The sequence below is a fragment of the Notamacropus eugenii genome, chromosome 5 (assembly GCF_028372415.1).
Source record: "Notamacropus eugenii isolate mMacEug1 chromosome 5, mMacEug1.pri_v2, whole genome shotgun sequence".
In the NCBI taxonomy this organism is placed as follows: Eukaryota; Metazoa; Chordata; class Mammalia; order Diprotodontia; family Macropodidae; genus Notamacropus; species Notamacropus eugenii.
In genome coordinates this window covers 132,827,480-132,847,301 of record NC_092876.1, presented here as the reverse complement: position 1 = coordinate 132,847,301, position 19,822 = coordinate 132,827,480, and the positions used below count along the sequence as shown (strand labels likewise).

General features: G+C 39.6%; 1 protein-coding gene across 1 annotated transcript in view; it reads right to left on the bottom strand.

Moving 5' to 3' along the window:
• Window positions 1-19,822, bottom strand: part of FCHSD2 (FCH and double SH3 domains 2) — a 346,602-nt gene that overhangs the window by 99,295 nt on the left and 227,485 nt on the right. Inside the window, exon 9 of the mRNA XM_072610940.1 lies at window positions 4,892-5,014. Coding sequence (XP_072467041.1) covers window positions 4,892-5,014 — 123 coding nt within the window. The remainder of the gene's footprint in view (window positions 1-4,891; window positions 5,015-19,822) is intronic.

Sequence of the window (19,822 nt, the reverse complement as noted above, 5' to 3'; positions counted from 1 at the left end):
AAGAACATTAGCATGGGAATGGAAGAGCTGTTTTTTCTAGTAGTTGTGATAAAAGAAACAGGAATTCTTCATCCACTGAGGAAGGCTTTGGTAATGAATTTTTCTTTCTGACATTATCTAAATATGGGGCACAGTTAATTTATTGATAATAATGTCAGTATAATGTAAGCTCCTTTGGGGCAGAGACTATTTTTCATCTTGTTTTTGTATCCCTAGCACCTAAGCCAGTGCCTTATATATGTAGGCATTTATTATATGCCTATGGAATTGAATTAGGTATTTATATACTTTACAATTCACAAACTGCATTTCTCATAACAGTCCTGTGAAACAGGCATTATAGGAATTATTACTGCAATTTTATAGAGTAAGACAATGAGGGCTGAAAGGTTAAGTGACTTGTTGAGGGTTCCAAAGCTAAAAGACGTGGAAACCAGAATTCAAATTCAGGACTTTGGACTCTCAGTTCATGGTGATTCCTATGAAGCTGCACTGCCCCTAGAATTGTGTAGTCTGTAAGGATGAGACTCATCAGAGACTTACAATTAATGTAGTCCCAAATTGTCACTTTATAGATGAGAAAACTGAGGCCAACCATCAGAGATGTAATAATACAAATATTAGCTAACATTTATCCATTACACACACACACACGCGCACACACACACAGCACTTAATAATGCCTTTTTCATTCTTTTGTTCATTGATCATCACAGCAATCCTATGAAGTAGGTATTCCAAATTTGCAGATAAGGAAACTGGCTGAGGCTGGATTCAAACACTGATCTTCTTGACTTCAATTCTACTATACCATACTGACTCTCAAAACCAATCCCTCTCCTTACAAAGTGAGCACAATTTCCATTTACTTTATCATGTTCCCTGAAACTTATTGTTTAAGGGCCCAAACTAAATTTCAATTTAACTAATATTTAGGAAAACTTTTCTACAGTGTATTACACACTGCCCTGTTTCCAAAAGAGAATCAAAATAGAACCTTTCACTGATAACACATGGCTAGAAGAGTTTTTCCATTTCTTCCCTTTGTAGCAGCTGTCATTGTTTGTTGGTGGTGGACAGCTCTTTCAAACATGTTACACTGTTATTTGAATAAGGAAGGTAGCTAGAATGTACTTATATATATGGCATAGGTAAGCACTGAAGAAAGCATATAGGGCATCTCTAAAAAGATGAAGGCCTTCTGAAGGAGAAGTTCATCATCATCTAGCTTGAGTGGCATTAGAGTAGAAGACTCTAACTGGTCATATTATGTTTGAAATGTGGTCTTCCATTTCTTGGCTTATGAAAAGTAGATCAGATGGTGGTAAACATCATTATCTAGATTTACTGGTCTAAGATTAAGAGGAAAGAATACCATTTCTGGACAGTGAGGGCAAAAGTAGAATCCACTACTATTCCCAAGAAGCATCAGAACCCCCATGGGAATGGTTGGAAGTTGGATGAACTCTTTTCACAAATTTATCTCCACAAATTATAAAGGAAGGGTTTATTATCCATTCAGAGAGTTGAGTTGGGGTCAAGGACAACATCCAGATTTCGTGGCACTTAGCACCTTGCTGAACTCCCCACATTTGCTGAGAACTCCAGATGGATGGGGAGTCATGGCTGTAACAAAACTATATATGGAAGTCTATTGGTGAAATGCATTCTCTTTGTAAATAGGAGTAGGAGCATGTGTACCTAGAGCCTAACACTTCTCTACTTTAACATAAAACAGACAATTTGGGGTACAGTAGAAGGAGCCAATGATGATTTTTGGTGTCTTTTATGGGATTTGGGATTGTGTACCACTAATCAAAATATCTCTCAAACTAAGAAAAACATGCAAGTGATATACAGTACACATAGGTGATATCCAGTGCTATGAGTTCATGGTAATTCCCCACCTAATCAGGCCTGCCAGGAGTATGTCTGTGTCTTATTGATTGTGAGGCCTAAGTGCCAATTTATGATTTTCACCACCACTGGCATCATTTGTGGCTCTTCTTTGATCAATGTTAGATCCAAAGAGTTCCTAAATACCCCTGAATTTGAGAGCCTTGATAGCTGGAGCACCTGGAAATTGGGTTCAATGGTCTAATTACAGGTGCCCTGAAGCAGAGGCCTCAATTGAATAGAGGTCTGGAGAGGGGACAGACTAGTTGTCTTCCAATCTCAGAATTTATCTGCCTAAAATTTAAATACAGGAATTGTTTTCGCAATCTGAATGCTAGATATCTACTGGGAATAGCCAGCAAATTAGTAGATGCCTGGTCAGGAGTACTTTGAGGGACAGGCTCTTTCAGAATGGAGCTGAAGAAATGAGGGCACTCTACTATGTTTCAGGTACTGTGCTAAATGCTTTACAAACATTATGTCATTTGACCCTGAAACCAACCCTGGGAAGTAAGATGCAATTGTCATCCTCATTTTACAGTTGAGAAAATGGAGGCAAGCAGAGGGTAATGATTTGCCCAAGATGACACAGCTGGTAAGAATCTGAGGCCACATATGGACTCAGGTTTCCTGAATCCAGGCTCAGTGCTCTTCTCCACTGTGACACTTAACTCTCTATTTTTACAATGAAAGGTTCTATTCATGCTATTACTAGTCCTACTATATGTGTAACAACATAGCAAAGCAGCAGCAATTACATACCCACAATAAAGATTTGCACCAAGAAAAAAAAAGAAACGAGGGCACTTTGGACAGGACTTTTGTATTGGAGAGACGACTTTCTATGAAAAATAGGTCTAAAACCACTTGGCTTTATGGGGTAAATTGATAAACAGATGTGCCATGGAATAAAAGGTCCTGGCTCAACCATGAACCTTTAGTGGAAGGGAGGAAGCTGGTCCTGGACACCATGAATCAGAAAGTCCTATGAACTGGTGATATGGAAAGTGACTTTGGATGCAGGGTATGACCTTTGAGGCACACAAAGAAAAAAAAGTCTGAGGGTCTGTTGCACATCCATATCTCTTATTTGTTCCTTTTCTTTTTTCTCTGATTGACAGCTAGTAATTGTCAGAAAGGAGTTATGAGCCCAGGTTTTCTGTCTTCAAATCTAGTGACCTTTTTACTTTATGTTGTGACTATAAACCAGGCATAGGGCTGTGTGTCTCCAAATGTTTTTGATGTGATCTATCAGTAAATTTTTTTGAATATGCCCTCCTCCCATAGTGCATTTTTAATTATTTAAATTAAATAAATTAAACAATAGTGCATATTGCACTATTGTTCTAATAATTGTGTTCATTATAAAACTTAACAAAAACCAAAATTTTAAAAGGATGAAGTAAAAATGAAAAAAAAAAATTGATCTTAAGAGTCCCTAGGGGGCCAATGGAATTTATCAAGAAAGGAAGTGAGTTCCCTGTTAGGAAAATCACTTCAGCAGCCATGGGGAGGATTTACTGAAAAGAAGCTAGTCTAGGTGAGAGGTGATGTGGGATGGACCTGGGTTGGTGGCGATGAAGGTAGGGAGAAGAGGTGTGAGAGACCTTGTGGAGGGAGGTAAAAGGAACAAGACTTGGCAACTTCTTAGACAGTGAAGAACAGGAAAGAGAGGAGTCAAGGATAAGGCCAAGGTTGCAAACCGGCGTGACCAGACGACTGGTGGTGTAATTAATAAACATAGCTAAGTTTGAATGAAGGGAAAAAAATAATGTAATTATAGCCCATCCCAGTTTGCTCATCCTACATTACTATTTCCCACTAGAAGATAGTAGGGGGAGGGTGTACCTTAGTCACGGGCCACTGCGGACACACCTGGTCTTCTGGTGCTGCCCTTTATTACATTTCTCAATATCATTTTTTTGTAACAACTTGAAGGTCAGTGGCAACCCTGTGTCACACAAATCTATTGGCACAGTTTTCTAGTAGCATGTGCTCACATTATGTCTCTGTATCACATTTGGTAATCATCGAAATATTTCAATCATTTTCATAACTGTTATATCTCTTGTGATGAACTCTAATCAGTGATCTTTGAAGTTACTATTGTAATTATTTTGGGACACCACAAACTACACCCATATAAGATGGTGAACTTAATTAATAAATATTGTGTATGTTCTGATTCTCCACTGACTGGTCATTCCCTCCATCTCTTTCCCTCTCTTTGCTGAAAGCTAAGAAAATGGTTAGTATTTTTTAGCAATAAGATATTTTTAAATTCAGGTATGTACGTTGTTTTCTGCAATACAATTGCATACTTAATAGATCACGGTATAGTGACAACATAACTTTTATATACACCAAAAAATTCATGTGACTCGCTTTATTGTGATATTCATTTTATTTCAGTGGTCTGGGATCGAAGTGACAGTATCTCCAGGATGTGTCTGTACTCTGGAGTGCAAAGTCCACTAGATGAGAAGTGCCTGCTACAGCCATGAGGTGATGGGGAAGGGTGTGGGAATCTTGCCTGCCACAGATATTGGTATCTGGGACATAAAACTGACCCAAGGGGTTCATACTACCTGCAATCAAGAAAGATTAGTGGTGGGAGGGGACAGAGTAGCTGAATGTTTAAGGGGTCTAAGACAAGGGGTCTTCAGTAGAAGCTAGCTAAGACCTCTCAGGGATGCTGGTGAGTTTCATTAACTGACTGATTATAGAGGGGGCTCCTACTGAGATACAGATTGGCCTAGATAGCCTCGTAGATCTCTTCTAGTTCTAAGCTTCTATAATTCCTCCTTATCTGTCAGCACAGAGAAGAGAGAACTCAAACTCAGTGTGCCCAGACTAACTTTAGAAGAGGGGCTTTTCTCCTTTACCTTTTTTTTATTTATCACTTCATTTTCAGAATAAGTAAGATACTGTATATACTTCAACAGACCACCTGCTTAAGAGCTACTATGTTAAAGAAAAGTGGGTTCACACTTACCCTGCTTGAGGTTTCCAATAAAAACTGGAATGTATTCTGTATAGCTTGGCATGTCTCTAGCTCAGTCCTGCTGAATGCTATTAAATAATCCTTCAGATGATCATATACATTCCCATCAAGGGCCTATATGAGAGAGAAGAAAAACAAAAGCTAAGTGACCATAGCAAAGCTTTGAAGGATGCTACCTTTTAGAATCACCATAAAGAACCAGGAAACTTTGGTACAGGAGACCAGGAGGTCAGAGGCCCAGCACTGCATCCCAACATGTGACTCAGGGCAAGTCACTGATGATAATAACATGATAACAATTTGACATTTATGTAGCACTTTTAATGAAGTCACTTTATCTTCATAATATACCACTGAGGTACACAGTATGAATATTATTATTATCATCCCTATTTTATAAATACAGAAGCTAATTTCTAGACATCCATATGATTCGGTGCTAGAAGGGACCCTGGAGATTATTTAAATTCTAGGTCCCTATTTTGGTGATGAAGAGACTTGTCCTGGATCACACATCTGGTAACTAGGAGACCAGATTAGGTCTACTGCTCTTTCCTCTCTGAGTCTAAATTTCCTCCTCAGTCTTGAGAATCATGCTAGATAATCTCTAAAGTACCCTCCAGATCTAACATTTTAATTCCATCCTTAAATATTTTAAGCAAAAATGTTAGGTTCTTCATAACAAAGCCATGAGGTGGCACAACAGAACCCTAAAACCATACCCTATTACTAAATATACATTTCATCCAGTTATGTAATATGTCCATAGCAAACTGCTGATGTCATGCTTACATAAAAAGCTTTGCCTTGGGGTATGTTCTTTATGTGAAGTAAATGATCTTGTCAATAAGAATACATGTAACTTACCTGGGACAAGGCCCAGGTTTTATGCAGATGTTCTTGACAGGTAGTCATACATCTTTGTTTTGGCAGCTACCAGTTTTAGATATTCTAAAGAACACAAATAGCTATAGAACCAACATCCTTGCCAATGCCAGCTGGCCCCTTCTCCACCATTCAGAGTCACTCTGCTGTGGGATGAAGTGCCCCGCTGCCAGCGCACGGCAGAGGCAGGCTTCTAGCGCACCCATCTACTTGCTATTCCACATCAGTGGCCGGTTGTGATTGTTTTGGTTGTTGATCCTTGGCAGTGCTGTGCCAGGAGCTTGCTGGGCAGAAGTTAAGGGAATCCTCAAAATCATTTTTTTAAAAATACTGTATACCACATCCTGGTGTGCATCTGAAACAACATCTATGATGAAGAGTAAAATGAAGTCAAGGACCTGTAGAGACAGAGAGTGATTAAATCGAAGGCCTGTTAAATGCCTCTCTTCTGGTAAGACCTGGGTTGTGGAGAGATCTTGCTAACTTTTTCTCCCACTGCAGTGGGAGAGGCTAAGTCCTATTCTAGGAACAGTTGTTTGAGTCCTGAGGATGCTTTGTCAACTGCACCACCTATTCAACATTGAAGTGAGTTCTGGGACAGAAGTGACCTAGCTGGGGTTGAAGAGCGAGTCCCTCAACTATGCCTTATCTCTCTAGAACTAGTCAGGATCCAGGATTCCACTGACTCTGGTTCTTAGTTGGGGACTCAAAATTTGTCCTTCCACAACACATGCTCCCCTAGTTTTCAACTCTTGCTCAGGAACTGAAAATCACAACAATATGTCATTGCTACCACAAAGAGTGTGACAATCCGTTGTCCTATGGCTGTATCCTCTGATCCCTTACCCATCCATGGCAGGCCTCTCCCCTCTCCATCGTATTTAACTTGGATCTCCCATTGAGCTTTCTAGAACACCAGTTTTTTGTTAAACCATACTTGACGGTGGATCTTTGCCCTCTCTCCAGAAAATACTTGGTGCACATTTTGTATTTCATTTCTATATACACATTGTTTCCCCCGAATAGGAGACTCAATCTTGTCTTTATACATGCCACACCTAGTACTATACCCAATACATTACAGACATTAATAGATACTTGGTGAATTGAAACGAGTTGTGAGTCACACAAACACCAACAATTACCCAATGCCAAGGTTTGCACTAAGAGCCCTGGCTTGAAACAGTAGGTCCTGTGTGCAGCCAGAGTTTACAGACAAGCAGTTCTCCTTTCCTGGCTTTGTGATTCACAGACAGAAGCTTCCTGGTTTTGTTTTGTATTTGTGTTTGTCTTCAAGGGACCTCCCAGTTTTGAAACAATCAGATTCAGTACAATAGCACTCTAAAGAACACTTCCAATTTTGAACTTATTTTAAATGAAAGATTCCAATTCAAAAGTTGCATTGTCATCTTATGCTTTCCTTGAAAAAACTTCAATAAGAACTACAGCTTTGCTTTTCCTTTTAAGAAATGACTTTGTGTCACTAACTCATTAAATGACTGTGGGAGAAACAAATTTCACTTTATATTTCAGTCTATCATACACATTTTAGTCATTATTACAAACCACAAAAGGTAAAGAGGCAACATGTTAGCTATTTGATATCAAGCAATTTCCAACTGGCATGTATAGCTCTTATCAGCGACTAGGCGCTCTGAGCCACTCTAGATCAGCTGAGTGATGGTCACTCTTGAGGCCCCTTACCCAGCTCTGCTATATCTGCGCATGTTGTTTGGGGCTAGGTGGGGCTCCCTGACACCACTGGCTGTGCAACCCTGGCTAAGTTGTGTAACCCTAGGTAAGCTGTTCGGCCTCTCAGGGCTCAAGGCACAGGTGCTGCCCACTCCATTGGCAGAGGGGCTACCTCATCTTGGAATTCTTTACGTCAAAGACACCACAGGTCCATTTTATACTTCTGTGACTCTACTTCAGTGATTATAAAATATATGACTATTCTGATAATACTGAACTTCTGTTCTCATTCAACATATCAGTACTCTCTCCCTTGTTCCACTGTGTCAGGAGATTGTACATAAAGGTCACTGGCTTTAGAGTCACATTCTTAAGAGTTGGAAAGACCCAATGCATTTTCTAATCTAAATGAGTCATCATTTATGCCCCAAGCAAAAATCTCTCATACTACAGTAATACACCTAATATATTCTCAGCCTGGCACTGAAAGCTCTTCCTAGCCTCACCTCCTCCTATCTATCCAGTCTTGTTTTCTTTTACTCCTCTCCCCACCAACTACACTGCCCTCCCTTGTTTTGCTCCTAGCCTCTTATCTCCTGACTACATCAAATCAGAATAACTGAAGTGCTTAGCACAATGACTGGACAATGGTAAGTGCTATAAAGTGTGAGTTGTTGTGGCTGCTGTTATCATTATTATGATTTGTAGTAGCTGTCTCCCACACTGGGCTCATTCAGTTCAAAGACCAGAAGGCCCGTCCTGGTTCCCCTATTACAAAGTGAGCTCCCTGAGGGAAGGGACCAGGTTTTCACCTTTCTTTGCATCCTTAGAACTTAGCACAATGCCTGGAACATAATAAACAATAAACACGTGCTCGTTGACCGGTGACAGTGAACCCGTTATGTCTCCTTTTGTAAAGCTCTTCTTCTATGAAAAAGTTTCCATGTCTATATAGTCAAACTATTCCCCTACACCTTCTTTACAATGTTCCTAAAGCCATTTAGACTTTATCTGCCAAGGTGTTCAATGTGCATTTGATCTCTATTTCTAACTCATCTAACATGGCTAGCATCTGATCAATAACTATAAGCTAAGGGAGCCTACTACCTTTTTGGCCTCTCTGCCAAGCTAGTTTTGAGTTTTGCAAATATTCTTTGTAAATAGAGGAATAGCTAAAACTATCTGGCTTTTGTTCCTTCTTTTACCAGGGTGTGGCCCAAAGTCATCATCCATTGTCTGGCAGGATGAGGATCCTGTCCAAAAAAACTGCCAGTTCTGCTTCCATCTCCACCAAAGCGGTGGGGCATCTCTAGTCATCCTGATCTATATCAGACCACTGGACCCAGATGGCTCTGGAGAAGAAGGTGAGGCTGGTGACCTTGCACAGCCCTCCTTAGCAAATCCAATTCACTTGCAAGTCATGGTATCATCTTCTTGACATCATCCTCTTCAAGAGTGAAGGACAAAAGACAAATAGTTTGAGCTGGCCCACTGAGGACCCAACTTGTGCAACTCAGCTCACTTCTCCTTCCTTCCTTCTCCCTCCTCTATCCACATGGGACACCATGTCCTTACTTGCAGGGGCTCTGCCCAAAGGAATGTAAATTTTGATAGCTGAAACCCAGCAAGATATCTTGGGGTTTATGGGTTAAATTTCTTTTTTAAGACCATGCCTTAAATCCAATTCACTCTGGCTCTCATTGATTGCCCAAAAATAGGTCCCAGCCTAAGCATCACAGTGGTCATAGTTTGGGTCCTGATGGCTTAGTGAAAGTAAATAGCAATTGTTTCTGTTTTGTCAAAAAAAACTCAGGGGGTCTTCCCCTCTCAGACTGATTTTTTTAATTAGGCAAAAGGGGTCATTCCTTGGCTCATTTCTTAACTAGCCTTAATCATTGAAAGAGTCAAGGTCTCCCACTGCATCCAGGGCTATCTTCAGTCATCCTGATCTGTCTCTTGCCACTGGTCCCAGATGGCTCCAGAGAGAAAAAGTGAGGCTGGTAACCTTACACAGTCCTCCCTCACTTAAATCCAATTCACTTGCATGTCATGGCATCATCTTCCTGATGTCATGGTCCCCTTGACAAACAACTACCACCAAAGCAGACTTGAACAATCACCTGAAATACAGAGTTGGAAGAGTTCTTAGGGCTGGGGGAGGTCAACTAGTCCAATTAATTTCCAAATCATGGATCCAATCCATAATGTTCCCAACAAGCTGTCACCAGATCCTGCTTGAAGCCCTTTAGTCATGGGAAACTAACTGCCAGTCCATTTTTGAACATGAATTGTTAGGAAGTTTATTTTTATATTTGGTTAAAATCTCCCTCCCTGTAATTTCCTCCTATTGATCCTAGTCTTCATTCCAGGGTCAAGCAGAACGAGTTTCATCCCTCCTACACAAAACAGCCTTTCAAATAGTTGCATTTTTTCAGGTATTCTCCTCACTAATCAATAGGTAGCAAGGAATCTAGTTGGATGAAGACAGAGTTCATGTTACAATGGACTTTTTGGAGTTTACCTCTTGTGGGTAGATTACTGTCATGGGTTGACAGCAGTTTCAGTCCATATCTAGGTCTCCAGAACTGCCAACTTGCAGGTTCCCAAGTAAGGGGAAGACCACAGGTCCTCTGTCCTGCCAAGGCTGAGTCAAGCCTCCTCTATCACCACTTCCGAGGAGAGGGTGCTCCAGCATTGAAAACAATGATGGGAGCCTCAGTTAAGGTTTAGAATTCCCCTAGCATTTGTCTCCTAGGTCATTTAAATATGGCCTATTGTGCAAACTGCTTGTGAATTTTTCTATAACAAAGTATTTAAATACTGGGAATTTTTTAGCATTATGAATCTAAAAGTTTCTATTATAATTTGGGTAACAATATGGTTGGTGTTGACAACTAGGAACTTACATGGGTGGAGGCACTGCTAAAATTGGAAGGGTGCCTCACCTTATCCGTTCTTTATGGAAAAGAAATGAGAGAAAGCCTTCAACATAACTAATAAAGAAAATGAAGTCTTTCTGAACACACTGCTATGAACAAGAAAATGAACTACCAGGCAGCTAGGTGGCTCAGTAAATAGACTGCTGGGCCTGGAGTCAGGAAGACCTGGCTTCAAAATAAGCGCCACTTACTAGCTGTGTGACCCTGGGCAGCCCTCTCCAGGATCTTCACCAAGAAAACCTCCAGTCTAGTCATAAAGAGTTGGACACTACTGAAATGACTGAACCACAATGACATGATCATTGTAAAGTATTTAGCACAAAGCCTGGCACATAGCAGATGCTATTTAAATACCAGTTATTTATTACTAACTTATTATTACCTCCCCACACAAGCCTTATATAAATTCCTGCTCACAGTGTAAATAAGTTAAAACATACTAGAGTTGGAGTCAGGTTTCTGGTTTCAAATCTCAAATCTGTCATTGCTCATGGTATTCCTTGGGCCTGGAAATATTGTATCCCTCTTCATCTGTTGAATTTTTACTCATCTTTTAAAGCACAATTATGAATAATTCCTCTTCCAAGAAGCCTTCCCCTACATGGTAATAACTTCCCCATGGATCTCACACAGCACTGTTTACACTTAATATATTTATTGTATCTTATCACATTTCATTATTATCTGTGTTTATATCTTATCTAAAATTTGTCCCTTCAAGCACCAGTGCAATACTCTGCCTGTATTAGTGCTTAAATAAATGTCTAATTTGTGCTTTATGTTTGGTTGTAATTTGGCAATCTGTAGGCACATATGTAGGCAATTCACAAAAATCTATAGTGGATTTTAGGTACACAGTGTATTTGGAATAAGACTAATAGTGGTACCACATCCTGAATTCCACAGTAATAGCTCATTTTAATAAACCTTAAAATACTACAAAGAGCTATCCTCTTAAAAGTCCTTCATTTGCCTAATGTAACAAGTATTTTATGTGCAAGGTGGTGGGGATACAAAGTCAAATTTAAAGCAGGTTCTGCCCTTTTGGAGCTTATGTTCTATGTGGGGAGGAACAGGGTATAGAAGAGAGACAGTATACAAGCCAATTATACAAAGTAATCTCACAAGAGAGAGTGGTGGTAAATGGGAGGATCAGGGAAGACCTTTTCTAGTAGGTCTTCCTATTAGAAGTACTACTTCTAGTAGTACTGAGCCACGCTTTAAAGAAAGCTTGGGATTCTAGAAGGTGGAGGAAATGAAAGGTGTTCAAGGTATGTAGAGCCACAATGCAAAAACTGAAGATAGGAGAAGGAATACTGTGCATAGGGTGAAGAGAAAATCTGACTGGAACAGAGAGTGCATCTCAATAAAAACTAGGCCAGAAAAGATAAGTGGGAACCAGGGATATGAAGAGATTAAATTAATATACCAGAGTGAAGGGCTTGGCAGAAGCTGTTGAAGATTTTTGAATAGGAAGGTGATGTAGTAGATCTGTGTTTTAGCAATATCAATTTGGCAAAAAGGTCAGTATAAACATTATTATCCTCATTTTACAGATGAGAAAACCAAGCATCTTAGAGGCAACATGATAACTCAAAGGTTTTAAACCTTAGACAGTATCCAGTCCAATGCTCTCATTTTATAGATGAGGAAACAGGTCTAGAAGGGCTATATAAGGAACTTGGCTCAAGGTCGCACAATCAGTAAGGAGCAAATTCAAGATTCAAACCCTGGTGTTGCAACATCAAATTCAGTGCTACTTCCACCATACTTTGCCAACTTGCCCAGGCTCACCCAGCTTCTGGAGGACTGAGCTAGGATTTGAACCTGTGTCTCAACCCCTAGTTCAATACTTCATTATGCTGTGCTGTGATGAGGCCTGGGTTAAGAACTATGAGTTGGTCATAGGATTCAGGGGCCAAAAAGATGCTGGGGCAGCAGCAGAGGAAGGAAATGGTATGGGACAAACGTACAGAAGCAGGAGTTCTACATGATAATTATCCATGACGTGGATAAATGAGGGTCTATGTGACCAAGTTTTTCTGTCCTCTCAAGATGGAAGAAGTAAATGTGTATTTCAGCTCAGGATTCCACATATTTGCTTTGAATCAGTTTTTACAACATGGTTTTTAAAAGGCCCTTCACCCTCCAGCCCAGTTTCCAGTGTTTGGTACAACCTATCTGCTGTTCACAAGAAAACCTTAAGCAAACCTACTTTCCAGTTTCCGGCCTCCAAGCCACTTCTTTCATTCTTCTCTTGTCCACTAGTCAATACAAATTCTCACATTTGAGGGCTTTATGGTTCTATCTTAGCCCTTCTAATTTTATTATGAAGTACATGTGAAATCACTGGTGTGGGCACTCCATTCTACTAGTACAGCTCAGAATCCAGTCATCTTCTCTGTTTCTGTTCCATGTTTTTCCATAAATCCTACGTAGGGAACCTACTCATTAATGAAAGCCTTCTCGTCATTCTGCTACTTCATGGAGATAAGTGCAGCATTTTTATATGTAGTCCAACCTCATTCTTGCTATCTGATCATCCCACCTCCTTTTCCAGCCATAGCTATCTTTTATGAAACTTCTCACATATGAGACATCCATTCAAAATGTGCTGCAGCCTACTTATACTTTTGAACCTTAACCCTGCGGCTCCCCTGAAACTTTGGATCTTAAGAGATTACCATGCCTTATGAATTGCTGTCATATAACATTAGCTGTGCCACAGGCCCTTTGCCATAGCTGTACAGCCCTGTAGATTTGGTCTAATGAGAAACAAGATAATAGGAATAGGGACTAGAGATATCAGTTCCCAAGCAGAATTGGATATCCTTTAGCTAAATGTGAAAAAGTTGTCAAAGAAGGGGAGAGACTTAGTCAGAGTCACACAAGTAAGTGGCAGAACCAGGACCTGAAACACAAGACTTCACTAGCAATCCAAGGCTCTTTTCATTATATAATACTGCTTCTCCTACAATTTCAAAAATATTTTATCGACTACATGCTCTTAGCATCAAATTCAAATCAAAAGATCTCATGTTTAGAGGTTATGCTACTCAACTGCTGTATAACCTAGGCCAAGTCAATTCATTTCTCTGGGCCTCAGTTTCCTAACCTGCAAAATTGAGGGATTGGTCCCTTCCAGTTCCAATATTCTAACTAGAAGTAGAAGACATAACATATGCCCTAAAAGAATGTATAATCCTGAGAGGAAACAAGATTCAAACACAAAATCCCCATTAATAGTCAGAAAACCAGACAAAAGAGTGTAATAATAAAGCATTAAGTTGAATATAGGAAGATTGTGAAACAGAAAATAAGTGATTCAGGTAGTGAGAAAGGAAAGAGATGAATGTTGAACAGAGGAAGAGGCAAAGGTTCCATGAAGAAGGTAGAATTTTAGTTGACCTTAAAGAAGAAATAGGATTGAGATGGTTCAGGGAATTTCTGGCAGGAAAAACACAGTAGAGAGACACAAATAAGTCATGTGTAAAGCAAATAATACAGAGGTTGGCCTAAAAGGAGTAAAGTATATACTGGGGGTTCTGCTGAAGCTAGCTTCTCTTGGGAAGGCACCATGGTCCCAGAATATGAGGGTAGTTTTCTGAGGGTCTGAAATCTGTTTTCACAGCATGTTTCTCCTCAGTTTTGAGAAGGTAAAATATTTCCTAGGAGAGATTTCCTAAGTGAATGTTCTCATTTTGTTTTGATACCCAGAATTCTAGAGATTACTGTAAGGTAATACAATTTGGGGCATTTGATAAATAGCTGACAGTTCACATTGTACCTAGTTTAGCAGCCACTTGTACTTGTCTCTGATATTCAGATTTTCAAAATTAAAAACCTGCTGAATCGTTTTTCTGAAAACAGGGATTAGACTGTTCTTATTTTAAAAACACACTGGAGTCAATACCAGCAGAAATGTCTGCTGTGCTCAGCAGTAGCTAAATCAGCAACAAGAACATGAGCCAAGGACATTCAGGAAGGAAGGAAGGTTAAGACATACTATCAAGTGGATCCATATCACCATTTCCCCACTTAAAATAAAGACACAACTTAAAAAAAAAAACAGAACATTCACATTAGTTGTAGTTGGTCAGATTGTTATTCCAGCAGATTATATTACATATTATTTTCCATCTAAGAAGCTTATTATAAATAACAAAAAACAGATTATAAATAACTCATTATAAATAACAGAAGAAATAAGCTCATTATAAATAACAACAAACAGATCAATGAATTTTCAGCTCTTGATTTGCTTTGATTTGGCAACTGGGGAGGCAGGGCTGATACTGCTGCTTGTCCTTCCTTCTCCAAGAGGACCATGACATCAGGGAGGTGATGTGATGATATGCAAGTGAACTGCATGTAAGTGAGGCAGGACTGTGCAAGGTCACAAACTCACTTTCTCCTCTGGAGCCATCTGGGTCCAGCGGCAAGATACAGATCAGGATGACTGGAGATGGTCCTGGATGCAGTGGGAGATCATGGTCTTTTTAAGCTAAGATCTTTAATAGGTCTCAGTCTGACTGAGGCAACAACACCCATTCGGTGATTAAGGCTAGGTAAGAAAGGACACAAAAAATGGTCTCTTTTATCTAGTCCAAAACCCCCCCCAAAACACCACCAACAAAAAACCCCAACACAAACCAATCTGGGAGGGGAAGACCTTCAGGATTTCTGGACAAAATAGAAACAACTACTATTTCTATTCACTCTGAATCAATCAGGGTCCAAAGAATGACCAAGTGGGAATTGGTCTGGGACTGTTGGCCAATCAATGAAAGCCAGAGTGATTTGGGTTTAAGGCATTTACATTCCTTTGGTCAGAGCACCCACAGGTAAGGGTAGAATACCCTTGTGGACAGAGGGAAGGGGAGGGGAGAGAAGGGAAGGGAAAAAGATGTGTTGCTCAATTGACTAGCTTCAGTGGGGCAGCTCCTACTACTATTCACAGAGGTTGTTTGTCCTTCATTCTCAAAAAGAATGGTGAAGCCATGACATGCCAGTGAACTGGATTTAAGCAAGGGAGGGCTGTACAGTCACCAATTTCACTTTCTCCTCCCTGGGGAGGAAGAGCAGTTAAACTGCAAAGGAGGAAGGCAGCACTGCCCAAACCTCTGAGAAGGGCACTAGCTTCCCTTGTAGGAAAAGCCTGCCTAAAGGTAGGACATAAAATTAGGGAGAGCTATGAGTTGGGGTCAGAGTTATTATACTGGCCCATCAAGTTGCTGTCATGGAGCTGATTGGCCTTGAAGGGAAGAAATTACCAGAGACAGAGAGAGAAGCCCTCTTTGTATCAGTAATCATGGCCTCTGCTGTTCCTTGTTGTCTCTTTACTCTTCATCTGGAGAAATCTCACAACTTCAGGCTTCTGCTGTGAGCTCTCCAAGGTTTGAACCAAAAAGAGCAGTGATGGTTTGGACAATAATGACTTGGTATTTTTCCTAAGCTGTTCATCTGAGATAGCTGTAGTCAGGACAACACCTTTTGAGCCCTGCCCTTTTCTCGTAGATATAACACTGAAAAGGTGACAGAACCCTGACAGCTATCAACCGTAATTCACTTCTCCCCCCCACACATTGCAATGTTTCATTAAGGTTTTCAAAACCCTTTCTCTTTTCAGTTTTCACCCGTTTTAATTTTTCTGTTTTCTAGGAAGGAAGAAAAATATTTTTCTTTTAAAATTTTGGCCACTTAAACTCCTTGGCTTTCTATAATGTAATAGCTTACAAGCAAGTGTTAAAATTCAGTGAAGGGGAGTACTGTAGCTATGATGATAACTTTTTCCTTTCTCATATGAAGAAGCTGATCGGTTGCCCCCCTTCTCCTTTTTTTTTTTGGTAGGCAGACAAGCCCAAATTAGAGAAATACTGAAGGTCAAACACATTTGGATTCTTGGATCTATCTTCAGATACACAAGGTATATGAACAAATTCTTGGCCAAGTGTTTGGTAGTTCTGGCATAGTCTGCTTTTCACTCAAGTTCCATTAGAAGAACATTTAAATTTTCTAGGCCTAAATAATTCACTAGTACTTTCTAATGATTATGATTATTGTACTTATCAGATAAATTTTAAAGATGAGGAAACTGAGGCAGAGATGAAGTGACTTGTCTAGAGTCATATCACTAGTAAGTGTCTAAGGCTAGATTTGAATGCAGATCCTCTTGACTGAGGAGTACTATATCATCTATCTCTATATAGATTAGATTATATAGATATATATAGAATATAAATATATATTATGTATGTGTATAACTATATACATGTCCTGTGAAGTTTCTATACCTGTGTGTGGGCTTTCCCTCTGACTTGCCAGATATGCCACTTAATGGATGTACCGGTCCTAGGTGATTGGCTCAGTGCACTCCATTTGGTCTGTTGTGCTGACTTTGCTTTCTGAACATCTTCATTACTTCTGGCTGACAACCTGGACAAATTTTCTTTTGGGATTTTTATTTTGGTTTTGCCAGAATATTTTGCAACACAGATCCAAACATCTTTCATTTATAGGCTTATGCAATTTCACGCTTTATAACAACAATCTACAAAGGGACTTTTACTTCTCATACATATCTTTTTTCCCACTAATATCAAAACTAAAAGGCTGAATTTATGCTTTTAGTTATCTTTTAATTGTTAAAATGTTTTCTTTACTTGGTTTATAGCTTTATGCAGGATTCTATGAACTGACTTTTGTGTCTCTTGTTAAAGATTAGCTTCAAGAGCTTGTCTTTAGACAAGCTCTCATCTTGACAAATTGCACACATTTTAATCTTAGTTCTTCTAAACAATTCTTTACATGTATTGCTCTGATACCATTCTAGGAACAATGAGTAGGTGTTGGAAAGGCAGATTATAGATGAATGTAAGTAAGAAAAAAAACTTTTAAATTATCTGAGCTATCCCAAAGCAGAATGGGGCTACCTCTCATAGCAGAAGATACTCTGTTACTGAGGGTTTTCAGTTAAGGGTGGACAATTACTTGCTAAGGATACTGGAGTGGAGATTCTTGGTCAGGGAAAGATTAGACTACATTTTTTTTGGTCAATAAAAATTATTCAAATAATAAAAAATTCATGCTATGTCAAAATCTTTTTGCTTCCTGATACCATTAGTCTGTCTTCTTATCACTTGTCTCATGTTTTCTCCTTGCTTTTTTTCAACTATTCAGATCGCAAACTTTTTCTTCTTTGTTATTTTTTTTCAATAATCAATCCTTGTGGCAAATATACAGTCAAACAAAAATTCCAGCATTGGCTGTGTGCAAAAATGTGTGTCATATATAAAAATTTATGTAATATCTGCTTTTTCAATTCTCTACCAAGCAAGTCCAAACTCTTCTGGCCCAACATTTAGTGTTACCTCACTTTTCCACCCTGAATTCCTATTACTGCCCTTCAATGCTGTCAGGCTGCAGCACATCTGGACTACTCCCTCTACCAGAGTCCAAATAGGCCTCATGTCCTCCTCTGATTGACAAGCCTTTGCTTCTGCTGTTCTCTATGCCTAGAAGGCTTTCCTTTCCTGTTTTGTCCACAAACTCTTACCCATGCTTTAAAACTCAGACCAAATGCTATCCTCTCCTCAGGGAACGATTCCCTGAGTGGTAATGGCCATCCCTCTCAGAGACACAGGATCTTGTTCCATAACTTTATAAATGCATTCAGCATGCAACATTGTATATTATAATTGCCAGTACAATTCTAACTGTACTTCCCTTGACTATGAGCTCCCTGATACTACCTCAACTTTGTATCTACCAAGCGCCTTACAAGGTGCTTTTAAATTAGGAAAATACTTAGCATCATAACATTTGGTCTAGAAGGAACTTTAGAGATCATCTAGTTCAACCTGTCTCTTTTACAGGTTGGGTAACTGAGGCCCAGAGGGGTTAACATGACACCAAATAAAGTACAGAGCTGAGATTCAAAACCAGATCTTCTCAGTGGAAATAACCCTGGATTCCAAGGGACTAGATTGTCAGTTTTGGATGCCTACCTGGAAATATACATTAACTAAGGTTTCCATAAAAGCATGTACATTTTTTTAAACCAAAAGTAACATGCATCTTTTTGTCAGGAAAAACACTGATAAGCTGGAGTCTATTAAAGCAGGTAGGTTTATGAAGGGACTAGGGAGACAACTGGCCATACCAGCAATGTTTGAAAACATTGAGGATGATTCACTAGGAGAAGAGACTTCAAGGGTACATGATCCCTGCTTACCCCCAAAAACCCAAATCAGCAGCAATGGGACAAAGAGAATTGAACTGGAAGTAGATTTTTGGCTTAATATGAAGAAATTTTGTTGATGTTCAAGTCATTTCAGTCATTTCTAACTGTTTACCCCATTTGTGGTTTTCTTGGCAAATATACTGAAGAGGTGTGCCATTTCCTTCTCCAGGTCATTTTACAGGTGAGGAAGCTGAGGCAAAGAGGTTAAGTGACTTGTCCAGGATCACACAGCTAGTAAGTAAGTGCCTGAGGCTAGATTTGAACTCATGAAGATGAGTTGTCCTGATTCTAAGCACAGCGCTCTATACACTTTGTACCCCCTAAGCTGCCCCAATATCAAGAAACACTTCTAAAGAATTATTATAGTTGTCTCACAAGTACAATGAATTATCCAGAGAAGTAATCAACTGATCAATCAATAGGTATTTGTTAAGTATCTATTATGTGCCAAGTATACACTGGGTGATGGGGCACAGACAACAAAGCAGTCTCTACCCTACAAAAGCTTACAGTCTATTGAGAAAAACAGTATGTACATGTGCACAGTAAAGTAAAACAAAATTGGTACAAAGTCATTGTGGGAGCGATTCTAACAATCAGAGGGATGAGAAAAATCTACATGTGGAAGGTGATGCTTACGTTGAAATACGAGGAAAAATTGGGAATTTTAAGACATGGAGGTGAGGAGAAAGTACATTTCAGGCTTTAAATACCAAACAGAGGAGTCTATACTTTATCTTAGAAAGACTAAGGAACCAATGGAGCACTGTGAGTGGGCAAGTAGCATAGTTACACTGGTGCCTTTCCCAGTCTTTCTTAATCTTAGCTGAGATTACTCCCAATTTACCTGTCTATATTTTGGTGGTGTGCTTTTTTATTTTGCGTATTATCTCCTCCATGAGTCTGTGAGATCCTTGAGAGCAGAGCCTGTTATCTTACCTTTCTTTGTATCCCCAGTTTATATAGCATAGTGCTAAACATTGTAGGTGCTTAATAAATGTTAGTTGACTGACAAGACTGGCTGCTTTAGGGATAAAGCAATTTGAGAGCTGTGGTTTCCTTCAGGTAAAGGCCAAGTAACTATTTGTCATCGATGTGGTTGAGAGAATTCCTGTTCACATTATATATTAGATTGGATAACCTCTGACCTCTGGGGTCCCTTCC